The 16,462-nt window shown below is 52.6% G+C and overlaps 3 protein-coding genes across 3 annotated transcripts; all 3 read left to right on the top strand.

Annotated features, from left to right (window-relative positions):
- Positions 1–133: 133 nt before the first annotated feature.
- On the top strand, positions 134–418 carry CCM_06655 (uncharacterized protein; the record flags this gene model as incomplete). Its single annotated transcript, XM_006671796.1, has 2 exons — positions 134–194; positions 279–418. The coding sequence occupies 2 exons, from the start codon at positions 134–136 to the stop codon at positions 416–418; spliced, it is 201 nt and encodes a 66-aa protein (XP_006671859.1).
- Positions 419–3,110: 2,692 nt separating this feature from the next.
- Positions 3,111–7,559, top strand: CCM_06654 (Vacuolar metal resistance and drug detoxification protein; the record flags this gene model as incomplete). Its single annotated transcript, XM_006671795.1, has 3 exons — positions 3,111–4,055; positions 4,528–4,687; positions 4,750–7,559. 3 exons carry the CDS (start codon positions 3,111–3,113, stop codon positions 7,557–7,559), a joined length of 3,915 nt encoding a protein of 1,304 aa, XP_006671858.1.
- A 6,350-nt stretch (positions 7,560–13,909) lies between these two features.
- On the top strand, positions 13,910–15,997 carry CCM_06653 (C2H2 type zinc finger protein; the record flags this gene model as incomplete). Its single annotated transcript, XM_006671794.1, has 2 exons — positions 13,910–15,008; positions 15,060–15,997. The coding sequence occupies 2 exons, from the start codon at positions 13,910–13,912 to the stop codon at positions 15,995–15,997; spliced, it is 2,037 nt and encodes a 678-aa protein (XP_006671857.1).
- Between the last annotated feature and the right edge of the window lie 465 nt (positions 15,998–16,462).

The following is a 16,462-nucleotide window of genomic DNA, read 5'->3' as shown; positions in this document are numbered from 1 at the left end:
AATGGAGAAGACGAATTCCACGTGATAAAATGCCGGTGGTGCCCGTTTTCTTTTATTAAGTGTTGCAACGACTCGTCCACGCGAAGAGAAAAGCCAGTATTCCCCCCCTGCGATTGTTCCTCAAAGAGTCAAAATGATGCATAAGGCGATCATCTCTTGCCTGCTTCTGCTATCAACTGTGCAGGCGCAGCCAGGTAATTATTACACAGTTGAAGACTCAGGCCGTGCTGGCCATGTTGCGAGTGCTGGTCTGCTAACAAGTGCAACCCTATGCATAGTGGACACGGGCAGCCGCAATCTTTTATTCAGAGGCCGCATGGCCATCTCAGACTCCCCGATCAGGTCTGCGCATGACGCATACAAGCCAGAGACATCGGCTGCGAACAAGGACGAGATACTAGGCAGAGATACGTCGTGAGGGTATTGTGAGGGACGAGGACAAGCCGGGGGCGTCTTGGCGCAGCGTTGAATGTCAATGTACCAGCACGAGCACGAGTATCCCTAGACGTATCTATCCAAGAGCAAAGCACAGGACATGAGCCTGGCTGTGGTGTTTGTAACCAATTTTTTACATGAACAATATGAACCAGGTAATTGGTCCGATTGGCACGTTGAGCACTGGTAACACCTATTAGTGAGTGGTGGTGGTAGAGCTGAAAGGAGATTTCAGTGCTGGCATCGCCGGAAGTGGCCAGCCAACAAGAGCCTTGCGGCACGTGCGGAAAATTGGCCCTGAGCAGTGCGCTCCTCCGGCAGTCCATGTATGTACGATAATGCACGAGCACAATACAGTACCACAACACACCACACCACACCAACACAGACATGGTGTAGCTGCAATGGGGCCAGCCTGTATGCATGGAATATGCCATGTAATATTGACAACCGGGGGGCCTTGTATGTACTACCTGCCAATTGGCGATGCGAGTCCCCGTCCGACGTCAACCGGTTCGTGTACCTCAACCAGTCTGTTGGGATAGAGACGTCAGCGTGTCATCAGACTCATCACCCCGCCTTTTGCATTCTTCCCCATGATACCTCCTCCCTTGGCCAATGTCTTTTCAGCCCAGCCATCCACACTCGCACCTCGCACCTCGCCACGACTGACCGACGGACATGCCACTTTCCATAGAATTGCTGGCAGTGCGTTGAAGCGAGCCGGATGTTGGTGGTGCCATGTAACATCTCTTGGAGAGAGGCGGAGTTGAGCAGTCCGCGCATCTGCTAACTACGAATGGTGTGAGCCGAAAGCTTGATGGCGACACGTCCCGCCACCACCGTCTCCATCCCCATCTCCCCGCAGATAAGTTAGAGCACCGCGCACCGTCGCCAACTCAGCGCGCCGAAGACCCTGCTAGCTCGGAGGCGTGAACGGCCGCCGCAGGATCTCCCCGGCTAGGCCTAGACAGGAAGCTTCCGGTGAAGCAAGGGTTTAGTGTCAATGGAAATCTGCAGGCGCCTTTTTGACTGGCGCCGCTCCCGTTTTTTTGTGGCGCCGAGAACCTCGCTCAGTCCTTGTCGAGGGACAGACAGAGCAATTGCATCACCGCATCTAGTAAAGGCTGATAATCGGTTCGTTTACTTAATAAATAACTAGGTTGTGCAACCAAAAACTCGTTTATAATCCAGCCTGCGTACATGCTCATTGATGAGAAATCCGGTGCGCAACACGGCGACATGTGTTGCCGTAACTAGAAGACAGAAACTAACATCCCCATGTTAGGAGTGCTGACAAAATCAAGTGCCATCATATGCACTGCGCGTTAACGAACCTGGCAAGATATTTCATGTCACACTGTGCCTATCCACGTGCCGGGCCGAGAAACTGCTGTTGAGGTCGTCAAAAGCGCAACAGACGGCTGTGCACCGAATAAGTTCGTTACTGGAACCTCGTTTGCACTAATTCAAGAAAGTGAGCAAACAGGTACTCAAGTTATTGATACTATAAACACCTACCGAGTTTGGCAGCCGTAACTATAGCTAGGATTTACCATCTGACTTGCTTCGGCGCCATCTCTTTGTCGGCACACCGCCGCCCTCGGCACCCTGTTGCACAGTTGTCGGTCGACCATCCATGCATTCTTCCCGCGCGGCCTGCAGTCGTCGTCTTTGGCTCTCTCTTTATTTGTTCCGTAGGTAATACTGGCAACTACATACGGGACCCTTATGTGCCCGCGCCCATGATTCTGTAAGTCTGATCCCAGGCGCCCTTGCCGACTGTATCTGTAGTCCAAGATAAATGAGACATTGAATGAAGTCTGGCTACCCTCATTTTTGGCCCCCAACCCAACCACATCCCATCTGCCTCCGTCGCTCATGCACGGAAAGACGTAGGAAACGCGACAAAAAGACTAGGCGCGTCATAAGTTCCTCTGCACCCTCTCGACGCTCCCTGCATATGCTCACGTGTGTAGTGTGATGGTTAGGTAAAAATAATACAACCTCCGAGAGCAAAAAGCCAATATCGGTCGTCGGCCAAACATGGTGGTGTGGCCAGCAACACGTTCCGTCAGCACTCCGCCCGCAACGCCGCTGACCACCTGCCAACCACAAAGCACCAAAGCTAGAACGGCCACCTCCACCAACGCTGTCACCATCCCTTTTTACTTTTTGTCCCTTTGTTCATTTTTCTGTTTAATTCCCTGCTCGAGCCCCCCTCAGGATCCTCCAATCCCCACCGCCTGTGCCACGCCGCTTTTGTGCCCCCAAATGGGCCAAGCAGTTTTTGCCCCGGGCCGCTTCGATCATCCCCGTTTCTTAGATGGCTTCTCCGCAGTATACCAGCTTTCCAACCAAACCTGGCAATGATACAGATGCGAGAGGCTTGCGGCCGACATTTCCGTTGAAACTGTGGCTTACTGGGAAAGCCCCTGCCCACCATCTCCCGTCTTCCATTTCCCATGCTCTCATAACACTGGCGCTTGTCGACGCTACCAACAACACTCGTCTCGTTGGATAGCTACACCTCCACCTCTTTTCCGCCGCCGACATCTCAAAAGCCAAGGTGGCGCAGATGCTTTCCGCGGAGGCGTCTTTTACCTATACTCTGCAGCAAAACCATCCTCTCGACTGCCTCCATCTTCATCGTCCGGCCTGGACCTTGTGTCACCATGCTCGACGAGATGGATGGTCAGTTTGGCCCAGTCGACACCGGTCGCTTCGACTTCACCATCTTGTTCGAGCATGCCATGCTCGGCCTGGTTCCCGCAGGAATTCTCCTCCTGGCCTTGCCGGTATTTTTAAAGGCTGCTCGTGCCGCTCGTCAGGCCCGGCCCGGCGCGCTTCTCTGGCTCAAGCTTGCCGTCAGCGTTGCCCTCGTCGCCATCCAACTCACCAGCCTAGTTCTATGGCATCATACCTCTCGAACACCTGTCTCGCTCGCGGCATCCATCATGTCCCTTGTCGCATCCCTGTGCGTCCTGGCAATGACATACGTCACCCACATCTATACTGTGCAATCTTCAGCACTGCTCAGCATCTTCTTATCAACCACCATGCTCTTTGATATCACTATGGCGCGGTCTTACTACATGAGAGGCGGCTTGGGCGCCATCGCCGCTTTGCAAGTTGTAATTGCCTCGCTTAAGCTAGTACTCGTTGTCTTGGAAGAGATGCCGAAGCGCAACCTGCTATATTCGGATAAAACCCGCAATAACGCGGGCGCGGAGCAGTGCAGTGGCTTCTGGAACCGTTCCATGATGATATGGGTCACTCGCCTCGTGGTGGAAGGCGCCCGGAAGAAGCTCAGAGTGGAAGACCTTCCACCTATCGGCCAGCAGTTCAGTTCTGAACAGCTTTTTGACCGTTTTACCCCATTCTGGAAGAGAGCCATAGCCAACAGCAATTCAAAACGACCACTGGTCAGAGCTGGATTTCGCACACTTTACCGGGAACTCCTCAGCCCAGTATTACCTCGGCTCTGTCTGGTTGGGTTTTCGTTCGGCCGACCATTTCTAATGCAACGCGTCATGGACTATATCAGCAATGCCACAGTCTCCCGGTCCCAAACCAACGGTCTTATTGGTGCTACAATGTTGATCTTTGGCGGTCTAGCGGTAAGTGGCCGCTCCCACCGCTAACTAATACGCTGTTGTAGCTAACGCTGCTCTATTCAGATCTCGAGATCAATTTCCGAACGACTTCAATATCAAGCAAAGACATGTGCACGGGGGATTCTCGTTGTTGCTATCTATGACAAAATACAGAGACTTGGTATGGAAGATCTAGGAGCTTCGGCGGCAGTTTCTCTCATGACGGCAGATATAGCCGGCCTTGACCAACTCTTGACTAGACTGCATTCCACCTGGGCTTCTTGCATTGAGCTTGGCCTCGGAATCTTTGTTCTTTACCAGTTCGTCGGCGCAGCTTGTTTCTTGATCTTTGTACCCACCATCAGTATGTCCAGTCCAACCTCGTTCTGCTGTAGGGTCATGCTAATATTCGTCATCCATAGTTGCCTCGGTAGCAACGTACTATACGTCAAAAAAGATGCAAGGAGCAAGGACAGTCTGGAACGAGAAAATACAGTCGCGCGTCGCTTCTACATCGAATGTTCTAGCCCAGCTGAAGAGCATCAAAGCTATGGGTCTGACCACGTCCATATTGAAGTTCCTACAGGGAAAGCGACTGAGCGAAATCGAAACATCAATGAGCGAACGCAACGCACGCATTTTTATTTTTGCCATCTGTGAGAACTTTACCATTCTAGGGTTGACGAAACGAGTGTTGAAGCTAACTTGGACTTTATAGATGCCTTCGGAAACACCATGGCTCCCGTTGCCGTATTTGCTGGTGCTCGGTTCTGGACGCGAGTCGTCAATCCCATGACCGTACCCGAAATCTTTGCCACCTACGCCATCATTTTAATTGTTGCGCTACCTATTAGCGAGCTCCTGGGTTATCTCCCGTACTACGCTGGCGGATGGGCATGCCTGATGCGTATTCAAAAGTTTCTGCTGCTCCCCGAAATATCCGACAAACGTGACGCGGACGATCCGCCGACGCCACAAAGCGCAGACTATGCTGAAAAGAGATGTCTGCAGGCGCAGCCAGGACCATATGCTGTCGAAATGAATCATGTTTCCTATACATCTGACCTGACGGGACCTATTCTCAGAGACGTGACTCTGAGGATCCCCACAGGCTCTGTCGTTATGGTCCATGGCGGCCTCGGTACAGGCAAATCAGCCTTTCTCAGCGCTGTCCTCGGAGAACTGCCTATTGACACTGGCACCATCAATATTGCGACAAGACACATTGCCTACGCCGCCCAGACACCATGGCTGCAGAACCTAACCATTCAAGACAACATCATCGGCGCATTCCCATTTATCGAATCTCTCTACGACGACGTCATAGAGGCGTGCGATCTTGCTAAAGATCTAGATGATCTCGCTGACGGCGACCAAACAATGACGGGCAGTAATGGCTGCAACTTGAGTGGTGGGCAGAAACAGCGCGTAGGGCTAGCACGGGCCCTTTTCTCGCGATGCTCCATCATCATCTTGGATGATGTACTCAGCTCCTTGGACGAAGCTACTGCTACAACGATTGTTCGGCGCTTGGTAGGGCCAAACGGCCTTCTGCGCCGATGGAATTTGACAGTCATCATGACCACCAAGAATCTGGACATTCTTGGTGCCGCCGACATGATCTTTGAGGTATCTCAGCACGGAAATGTTGTCCAAATGACACTTCCTCGTCCAAACTCTGGTAATTGTATAACATCTTCGCGCTTTCGAGAGCAAACTCCTGAGTTGGCGGCCCAAGAGGAGGAAGACTCCCTTGGCGAAGTCAAAGGACCACCAACTGTCGACACTTCCAAAACGCCGGAAGTCAGCGACGACAATAAGAGAAAGGAGAGTGACTATTCTCTTTACCGCTACTTTTTTAGCTCCACAAGTGTTTTTATGCTGTTCTTGTGGGTTCTGGGCGTCGCGATTGCAGCGGCGCTTGAGAGAATGCCGCAGATTTTTATGCGCGTGTGGCTCAGCGTCGACGCCAGCAATAACAAGTACTTTGCGGGGTTTGTGGCGTTGAGTGTTTCGGATATCCTTGCCATTTCAATCGTTGGCGTGCAGTTCTTCAAACAGATTGTCCCACAGACATCGGCAGCGCTCCACTGGGGCCTGTTGCAGTCGACTTTGGAGGCAAAGTTGTCCTTCCTCAACCATACCGACACAGGCTCGCTCCTCAACCGCTTCAGTCAAGATATTGCCCTGATATCGCAGACACTACCAACACTATTCATGGCATCTGTTTCCATGTTCTTCAATGTTTTGGTGGATATTGGTGTCATATCATCTGGAGCCAAGTACGCTGCACCGATTATTGTATTCTTCATCGTTACTCTCTACACTGTCCAGCACTATTATCTCAAGACCTCACGGCAGTTGCGCCTACTGGAGCTCGAGACGTCGTCACCGCTGATTACACATGTGACGGAATCGAGCTCGGGTATGGCACATATCCGCAGCTTTGGATGGCAATACTACTTCCAAAGCGAATTCATTCAACGTCTTGATTCCTCGCAAAAGCCATACTATTATCTGTACTGTATCCAGCAGTGGCTTACTTTTGTGCTTGATACTATGACATTTGTGTCTGCCGTCACCCTGGTCAGTATCTCACTGGTTTTCCCGCAATCTACCTCGGACAGCGCTATCGGGCTGGCACTCCTCAATCTTATATCTTTCAGTTCTACAGCGTCACTATTCCTGTCGGTTTGGGTTCGGGTGGAGACGAGTTTGGGTGGCCTGTCGCGCATCAAGGAATTTTGCGCGGAGACGCCAAAGGAGCAGGACCGTGATGGTATGCCTGAGGTTGGGGAGGACTGGCCGACGACTGGCAAAATTGACTTTAATTGCGTGACTGCCAGCTACAGAGGTCCTGGCGGGGAGGTGCGCCGAGCACTCAGTAATGCAACAGTGAGCATCCAGCATGGCCAAAGAGTCAGCGTTATTGGACGCACTGGCAGTGGCAAAACATCCATGATGTTGGCTCTCCTACACTTGATTGAGTTCTCTGGCAGCATCAGCGTGGATAACCGGGAAATCAAGACAGTCCCACGCCACACCCTACGTTCTCGAGTCACAACGCTGACGCAAGACGGTGTGGAACTCAAGGGCACAGTCCGCTTCAACATGTTTCCTTTTGACGCACCTATGCCTGCGGATGACCATATAATCGCTGCCCTCGAGGGAGTTGGGCTCTGGGCGCATATTGAGAAGCATGGCGGACTGGATGCGGACATTGTAAATGCACGATTGTCGCATGGTCACAAGCAGCTGCTCTTCATTGCTCGCGCAATTCTGCACCAGGAGATTATGGATACCAAGATTGTGCTCGTGGACGAGGCGACAAGTTCGCTGGATGTGGAGATGGACCAACAGATTCAGGAGTTGATGGACGAGTCATTTGCCGACTGCACGGTTGTGCATATCTCTCACAGACGAGAGTCTTACGAAAACATTGACCTGAGCATTGGACTCAGTACGGGAGAAGTAGTTGAAGTGCTGCGGCGCAGCTCGAGGTCTGGGCACTGGGTGCCGGCCTACTGATTCATGGCTGGCTCATCATCAGCGGTCATTGTTGTGGAACGGGGTAATCTCGGCGTTCGGACGAAAAACATGTACATACATAGTCTTGGACTAGTTATCCGGTAGCATAATATTCGAGGTTTCCGAAATGCTGGGTCTGCTTATGACCTACCATGCGTCAGGTCCATTCTTGATTCTTGATTGTACTGGGCAACTATGACAAACTCATGACTCCGTATAATAGTGGGTGGGTTGATGCGAAGTGGGTTTTCGGCGATGTAATGTGTATTGTAATTAAAGGTACCTATGTAGAGAACGGGCTGCTAGGCGCGCCAAAAGGTACCTGTCGATTGGTAACTAGCCGAAAGGACAAGAAGTCCACCCGGATGTACGGGAATAGAAACCCAAGAGTGGTCAGAGGACGAATTTGCGATGATTACCAGCGCAAACCATCTCTTGGGAGTCTCAGGTCGCCTTTCCAGAAGCTGCCGTCGAAAATGGAACGGGACAGCGAGGTCAGAGTCAACACACACGGCCAGTGTGTAGCGCCGGATCAACCCGGGCTGGCACTTCGGCGAGCCAATGGCTATCGGCGTCTTGGTCAGGCGCTCACCTTGTGATACCGTATGTATGTAGGTACATATCGCTCGGGTCTCGGGTTGCTGGCTGATTTCAGCGGCGTCCAAGCAGTTTCTTTTTCGCCCGGCCTGAAATTTTCATCTCACTCGTGATCCGTTTTCTGTCCCGATTCTGTCCTGAGGCTAGTTTTTGGATTTTCTCTCTTTTTGGGCTCGTATTCAATACCGGGACCCGTTGCGGCTCTGTTACCGTGTTTCCTTAGCGGCCTAGATTGCTTTGTGCTTTATTATTATGCTTTTCTGAGGGGGGGTCCTCCAGAATGATATAAATGCTGCTGCCCTTGTTTTCTGACTTACACCTGCATTCAGCTTCAGTGTACCATGCCCAACACAGTAACCACAACTAGTTACCTTTACCGCTAACTACCACACAAACTCAATTCAGAATACCGGCGACGCGTCTTCTTGTTTCCATACAACCAACCCCTCTTTGCAACCCTACCTCGAGCCAAGAAAACCACTAGTTAGCTTCCAAGCTCCCATCACCGTCATCTAGCCGCCAACGCCCATACACTACTTACCAGTCATCGCATCGCACATCCAATGCTGTCCGCGACTACGCGCACGAGAGCGCCCGCTGCTTCGAGGCAGGCTGCCCAGCTGACCAAGACGGCCCTCTTGTCCGCACATGCCAGCTCACAGCAAGCCGGTCTGCGTCTGCGCTTGGCCGCGACGCCCTTCTGCTGCCACGGCTGTCGCTCATTCTCCACGACGCCCGTGGCGCAACTCAAGGACTTTTTTCCCGCCAAGGACACACATCTGATCCAGACGACGCCGGCGGCGTGGCCCCATCCTGGCTACACCCTCGAGGAGATGAAGGCCGTCGTGCCCGCCCACCGCAAGCCGCGCACCTTTGGTGACTGGCTGGCGTGGAAGACGGTCCGCTTCGCCCGTTTCTGGATGGACAAGGCGACGGGCATGGACCGCGAGCAGCAGGTCGACAAGGCCCATCCCACAACCGCTGTCGAGGCCGAAAAACCCTTGACCGAAGCCCAATGGGTGAGCTTCCCCCCCAAAACCGAAGAAAGAAATCCCATGCTGGATTTTTCTCTGTGCGACGAATAGCGCTAACCCATGAACAATAGCTTATTCGATTTGTCTTTCTTGAGAGTATTGCTGGTGTGCCAGGCATGGTCGGCGGCATGCTTAGGCATCTGGGCAGCTTGCGTCGCATGAAGCGCGACAATGGCTGGATCGAAACCCTGCTCGAAGAAAGCTACAACGAAAGGATGCATCTCTTGACGTTTATGAAAATGTGCGAACCCGGCTGGTTCATGAAGCTCATGATCATCGGCGCCCAGGGCGTCTTCTTCAACGGCATGTTCGTCATGTATCTGCTGAACCCCAAGATTGTGCATCGCTTCGTTGGCTATCTCGAGGAAGAGGCTGTGCATACGTACACAAGATCAATCAAAGAGATTGAAGACGGCCATCTACCACGCTGGGCCGACGCCACGTTTCGCATTCCCGATATCGCCATTCAGGTCAGTCAAAAGGTGTCAAGGTTGGACATAGGTACTAACGCATTGCAGTATTGGAGAATGCCAGAAGGTCATCAGACAATGAAGGATCTTCTTCTGTACATTCGCGCCGACGAAGCCGGCCACAGAGGCGTCAACCATACGTTTGGCAACCTGAACCAAAAGGAAGACCCCAACCCATTTGTTAGCAAGTTCAAGGACCACAAGGAAGCACCGAATCCCAGCCTGAAGCCGGCTGGTTTCGAGCGCGACGAGGTTGTTTGAGCCACATTCTTAGTTTCGCCCAGGATTGTCGGTCCTGTCCACCCATTTCCGCCTTGAGAGGCATGTTTTCATAGATTTTGCGACGTCAACGGATAGAACATTAGACAGAGTGCATTATGGATGAGTCGAGGAGGTTCAGGCTCATTCGGGCAAGGAAATACCCAACTTTACTGAATTTCAACCCAGCCTTACGAGCCAAGCAAGCCGAGGTGTGATGAGCACGAGACCAAGACTTTGACCCCGATGCATCAGGTCACGACCCCTGCGTCAACTTCTCTATATACGCGTCATCAGTACAAAAGTTCTCGTTTCTGGACCATGTCTTGAGATGAGCATTCCCCATCGGGACATAAATGTCTACATATCTAATAATGCTTCGGTAACTAGGTGATGAACTCTTCCGGCACATGTCTCCGAGCTTATTGAGACCAACAGGTGCGTGGGCTGGTGGACACGGCCAGCCCAAAGAAGGAATGGGGCCAGCATCCAAGTGACTCAAAGCCCGTGAGCCCGATGAAGATCAACCTTATTACGGAAAGGAAATTTAATCACCGTAGCTTCCTTTTTTCTTTCTCCCCTGGTGCATGAAAAATTGGTGGCTCCCCCCCCTGAACGGGCTTAAGGCGGCGGCCTCCCGGTAGATTCGGCGACGGCAAGGCCAGGGTCCCCGAAACGCCTTGCGAAAAGCCTTGCCTTATTGGCGCGCCCCACCCGCCGCAGCCACGTCCCGGCCGGGATTCCGTCGTGGATGGTCAGTTCCCCGGTTTCGAGATGCGACGTTGAATTAGGGGGCCGTACAAGGATTATGAACATCGGCCTACATTGAGAATGTACGTTACCTATCTGTGGACTGTCATATTGAGGCGCGTGAGAGGGCGCTTCTGTGCAGTTCCGTTTATTGAGATGCGCATGCGCATCGGGGAGGCCGATTGGGTCGTTGTCCCAGTGGGGAAAGCACCAGCACCAGATATTGATGGTGTACTTGGCAGGGCTACACGTCGAGCTTGACTAAAGGAAACCGTGAAACATGTCTTGATGGCGGAAACGGGTACGCTTTCAAAACACCGTGTTGGACTCGTGTGTCCCGTAGAATGTGTAGGCGGTATTGAGCTGTGATCAGCACAGGCAGGTGCGACAATACGACAAAGGCGACCATATGCCCGTACGACGGCGGCACCCATGTACACACGAGGATTCTAGACCCCAAACAATGATGGATAGGAGTGACGCTGGGAAGGCGTGTGGAGTTGACATGCATCACCAGAGTCAGTGTCTTTGCCAAGAAGTTGAATGACGACGACTAATTATTAAGTAGACGCTGTTTGTGGTGAACACCGGTCCTGTACAAACGACCAGACGTGGAGATGTTCGTAGGATACCTAACTACTGGCACGCTTGAAAGACGCTTGGCCGAATATCCTTGTTCTTCCAAAACAGCAAACTAGTGAACTCGTGCTGGCCGAAAGTTTCGGCCAAATCAAACGCCATGGAAATTCTCCACGACCTTTTTTGATTTGCACGATTTGGCAAGAGCCGGGCGTTTGGCCGGTTTTCCAGGGGTGGGCATCCGTGGGGGAGGGCCGCGTCATTGCGTGGAGCCCTCGGGTGCGTGTTTTGTAACTACTGGTAATAGTCAATAGTAAATTCCTTGATGCTCTTCTAGTTCTGGCGTCTTTCCCTTCTTCTGACCATGCGATGGAAGAATGTCGATTGGTTGAAAACCGACATGGAAATTCGGGGGTGTGGGGTAGGAAATCCGGCAGAGACGGAATAGCGGATTAATTGTGCGAAAAGAGAGAGGGCAAGAAGGACGCAACAAGTCGGCCAAAGTCTGCCTCACTGCCGAATTTGGCATCTGATGAGGTGTCAAACCATAGGGCTGCTGCTCGTTAACGGCGGGGATCAAGTCCGTCAGCGGGCCCCGGCGCCTCCCAGGAAACAACGTGGGAGAGGAGCGTTTTTTTTTTGTGCATCATCAAGTTTCCAAGTGGTACTAATTATGGCCCATGCAAAATTACCTTTTTTTTTTTTTTTTTTGGAATTCGGGCGCTGGTTGTACACGCCACAACCGCCAAACGAGACCAGATGGCTGTTCGTCCCAAAAAGGGCGGCGTGCGAGGCCGAGATCAAGGTGGCGCAGTCTTCCCTACACCCTACTAACACATACATGCATAATAGCCACACCCTTTTTCAAGCACCGTCGATGGAAAGTACTCGATATCAACGGTTCAAGAAAATAAAACAAGGTTCAAGAACAATAGAGTACCTTGGGTAATTTTAGGCCGGCAACTAATTAGTAACAAGGTACCTGTTGGGCGGTAGTGTGAGGATGTAGCGCGAAAACTGATGTGAGGGGCTGTCGGGAACGTGCAAATTATCCAGGATCTTGGTCGTTATGCGTAGGCCTTTTATAACTAGGTATTGATCAGTTTCATGAGCAAGATACCTCAGAATGCCCCGATGCAGCAGGCACATGCATACCTACATACCTAGGTACCGACATATGCTTGTAGCGCTCCGAGGTACTCAACACCGCTACGTCTTTGTCCCCAGTGCTCCACCGAGGTGCCTGTATTATTGATCGACAAGTCGAGCAAACAGAGGACATTTTCCCTTGTTCTTTATCCTCGTCTTTTGATCCGAAAGAAAGAAAGCAACTGTAATACAATGTCTTACCCATGAAATCCTTTCGGGATGGACCCGAGTTTTCTTGATCGCCCGCTAGCGCCTTGAAATCACCGACAACTGGGTGAGGCTACAAGGCCCTACAGAAAGTGACAAAGAACGGTAACCTACAGGGGGCCCAACGCCCAGCCCTGTCACAGGCTCAGGCAACACTGTAAAAATTGGCCCAGGCGCGCCGACCGACTGGCGAGAGCTCCACTAACCAACGCTGCCAGTCTGCAAATTGCCCCGCCGCCCAGTTACTCATTACAGTCATTCCAGATAGTATTCTATGTACAGGGCTGGTGTACATTGTACTGAGCGAATCTAGCTTCTTTTTTCTCTTCCTCGCCTCTACTAGTTTCTCTCTAGCCTTGCAGGCCACCTCCATCGGCATCATCATCCCATAACCCACAGTCGTGATTCATTCAACTGGCTCGAGCCCCTCCGCAGCCAGGGCATCAAGCGGAGAGCAGGCCGGGTCCTAGCACGAAATCTTCATTATCATCCTATGCCATTGTAAATGCTGTCTAGATACCTACCTAGCTCTGACAGTGCTGCTCCGTGAATAAAGTAAATCTGCTCAGGTGCTGTCAACTGATAAGGCCTGGTGAATGATTAGGCTACCACCCAAAAAGCCTATGCCGTTAGGTACACCTACGTACTAAGGCGAGGTAGGTAGGTAGGTTAGTAGGTAGCTAAAGGTGCGTCTATTACAATACTTCCCCTCACCACAAGCTGTCGCGCTAGTTACCATCTGCCATCAGCCTGGGTTGATGTTTCGAGACGGAGCCACCAATATTTTCTAACATCGTCTCATCCCAGTTTCTCTCTCATCATCCTCTCCGGCCAACAATCGCTGCCGCACCCTCCCCCCCCAGTCTTCCCTCATCGCAGCTCCAATCAGTTGCTGCCTGCTCATCTCTGACCACCCCTCCCCTTCCACGCGGCCCTGGGCTGTGTGAGCCAACCACCACCGCAAACTCACCTCGACCTAACCCGCTTGCCCACGACCACGCTTGCTCTGCACAGCCTCCTCCGACATAATACATCACCAAACACCACAACTCCCGCGGCGCACGCGCGCCGTAAAAAGAAGGCTGACTCGGAAATCTGCCTCACCGGACAAGTCATCAACTTCAGACTCACGCCCCCTCCCCCGAATCTTTCCTCTCCTCACGCCCCCGCGGGTCTTTTGCTGCTGCCGCTGCTCTTCGTCAAGCCCCATCTCCCGATACGCAGGTACACCCTCCCTTTTTCGCTTCCGGAACATCCCCAAGCGTCTCCAACGGCGCTCCGCTTTCACTCTCATCCTGTTGCCGGAATGGACCACCAGTCGTCGCAGGACGGCCAGCCGTCGGCTGCTGCTGGCCAGCAGCAGCAGTCTGTTATAAATCAACCGCACTCGCCGTCACCAAATCAGTTTGCGCCGACCGTCGATTCCAATCTTGACCTGTCCCGCGACCAGCAAACACAGCAGCAGTTTGCCGCCGACTCGAGCTTCGACTCGTCCTTTGCCGATAGCTTCATGACATCTCAACTCTCCCCGCAGCAGTCGCATCCATTCCAGGCCGACGCCGTCAACCCCTCCGCCTTTGACCCCTCCGCCAGCTTCGCTCAGCAAACAGCATCGGGTGCGAATAACCTGGCCTTTGCCTCCCAGCCTCAGCAGAGCTTCCTCGCGCACAACCTTGCCGACGGCGACTTCTCCCTCTTCCCGTCCTCCGGAACCCAGGGCGACCATTTCGGCGCGCCGCTCTTCGAACCCTCAAGCTTCACTCCGGCCGATCTTAACAACATGACTTCTCCGCAGTCTCAGCACTCACCCAGCTCAGCGCAGCATTCGCCTTCCTTCACCCAGCACCACCAATTCTCCTCGCCCAACGTTCACTCGAGAAACGTTTCTCTTGGTCCCGAGGCAGCTCTCCTACCTGGTCAGATCAACGAATGGAGTGGTGCTCAGTTCACCGGCCACCGTCGCGCACCGTCCGAGTACTCCGATGTGTCTTCTGTCACGCACTCGCCAAACGTGAATCTGCATGATAGTTTCGATGATGGGTCTGGTCACTCGCCTTTGCAACGAGCTTCCGATGGCAGCATGTACCAGGAAGTGTTGAGCATTGGCACGTTCAACCTTGGTGATGGTCGCAGTCCCTCCCATAGCCCTGCCATCAGTCCTCGCATTGGCACTCAACCCCTACCGGATATGCATTACCAACCATCGGCAAACCCGAATTTCCACATCCCCGCCTATCCTACTATTCAAGACCCCTCCGGCACCTTTGTTGGTAACAGCCAAGACATGCCGCAAATAGCCCCTGCTATTAACATCGATTTCGCACCTGCCAACAATGCCAAGTTAGTTGGCTTTGATCCCGCCAAATCTCGCTTGGACCAAGATTCATTGCTTCCACCAGACAGAGGTATGTTTCCTTGATAGACTCTGCCAATGTATCGAGCTAAAATTTGTGCAGGTCGTCCTAAATCGCGCCCTCGATCAGTGACAGACCCCTTTCAGCCCGGAGCTGCTGCGAAGCCTAGACCGAGTAGCGTTAATGCCACACTTGGCTCCAACCTCGCTCCCCGCCAGGAGATCTCACGATCGCTCTCACCCGCTGATCGACAGTCCTCGGCTGCCCGGAGACGACAATCAACATCCGCAGTCCCGAATAACGTTATTGCCCTGCGCCTGGCTGATCCTGAGTATCAAGGTGGCTCGGAAAGTGGAGGGCCGAAGCGAGTGCAGAAGCACCCTGCCACCTTTCAATGTACTCTGTGCCCAAAACGGTTCACGCGAGCCTACAATCTGCGCTCTCATCTGCGAACACACACGGACGAACGTCCCTTTGTCTGCACGGTTTGCGGTAAAGCTTTTGCAAGACAACACGACCGCAAGAGACACGAGAGTCTGCATTCTGGGGAAAAGAAATTTGTCTGCAAGGGTGAGCTCAAGGCTAGCGGCCAATGGGGCTGTGGGCGACGATTTGCGCGTGCCGATGCCCTGGGTCGTCATTTCAGATCCGAGGCGGGCCGCATCTGCATCAAACCATTGTTGGATGAAGAAATGATTGAGCGTCAACGGCAATGGCAAGAACAACGCATGCAGCAAGACATGGCCAGCATGGCCGGTCCCGGCATGGCGATGGACTATCCTGTCGACCCCAACGGAAACTACGCCTTACCTGCGGCCCTACTGGCTCAGTACCCGGCACTCGCAGCAATGAACTGGTCGGCGCAGGAGATGGGTGGCATGGACGACGATCTTAGCGGGCGTTCATCTTTTGATGCCAGCGACTACGATGACGGCGAAGACGGAGGCTACATGAGTGGCCCGGGTACAGGCTACGGCGAAGGTGGCATGTCGCAAAATTTTGGCGAAGTCGGATATAGTAGTGACATGGGAGGGCGTTGAAGACTGTGTTTAAAACGAAATAACCCGTATTTGGATTTCGGATTTGAGGTTTTGGGTTTTATGAGGCGTTTATTTCCGAGAATTCGCACGATTCTAGTAACTGTGATGATTTCTCTGGTTTTTGCCATTTTACAGCGCGCTTTCCGCAGTTGAAAGGGCTTGCCGCGCGACATTTCTTTTTACATTCTAAGCTATAGAGCGAGGATCTTCGAAAGGTGTTTTTACTGTTGCTTTTTCTCCTTGAACATCTACAGAGCCTCGCTCCGCGTTGCTGGTCGGCTATCTTCGGACACAAGAGGGGGACTTGACTATAGACGGATTCCAGCATTGATACCATACGAGTACTGAATCTACAGAAACTTTGAACATGCAAACAGCTTGCTCTTCCTGTGACTGCAAATTTTGTCACATCGGTTCGTCTTTCACCCACTGCTGTATCTCTCGGACCAGAGTCGCTCAAACAGG

The sequence above is a fragment of the Cordyceps militaris genome, assembly GCF_000225605.1.
Source record: "Cordyceps militaris CM01 unplaced genomic scaffold CCM_S00005, whole genome shotgun sequence".
NCBI classification, from domain to species: Eukaryota; Fungi; Ascomycota; class Sordariomycetes; order Hypocreales; family Cordycipitaceae; genus Cordyceps; species Cordyceps militaris.
The sequence above is the reverse complement of the archived record's forward strand: the minus strand, read 5'-3'. Positions and strand labels throughout refer to the sequence as shown.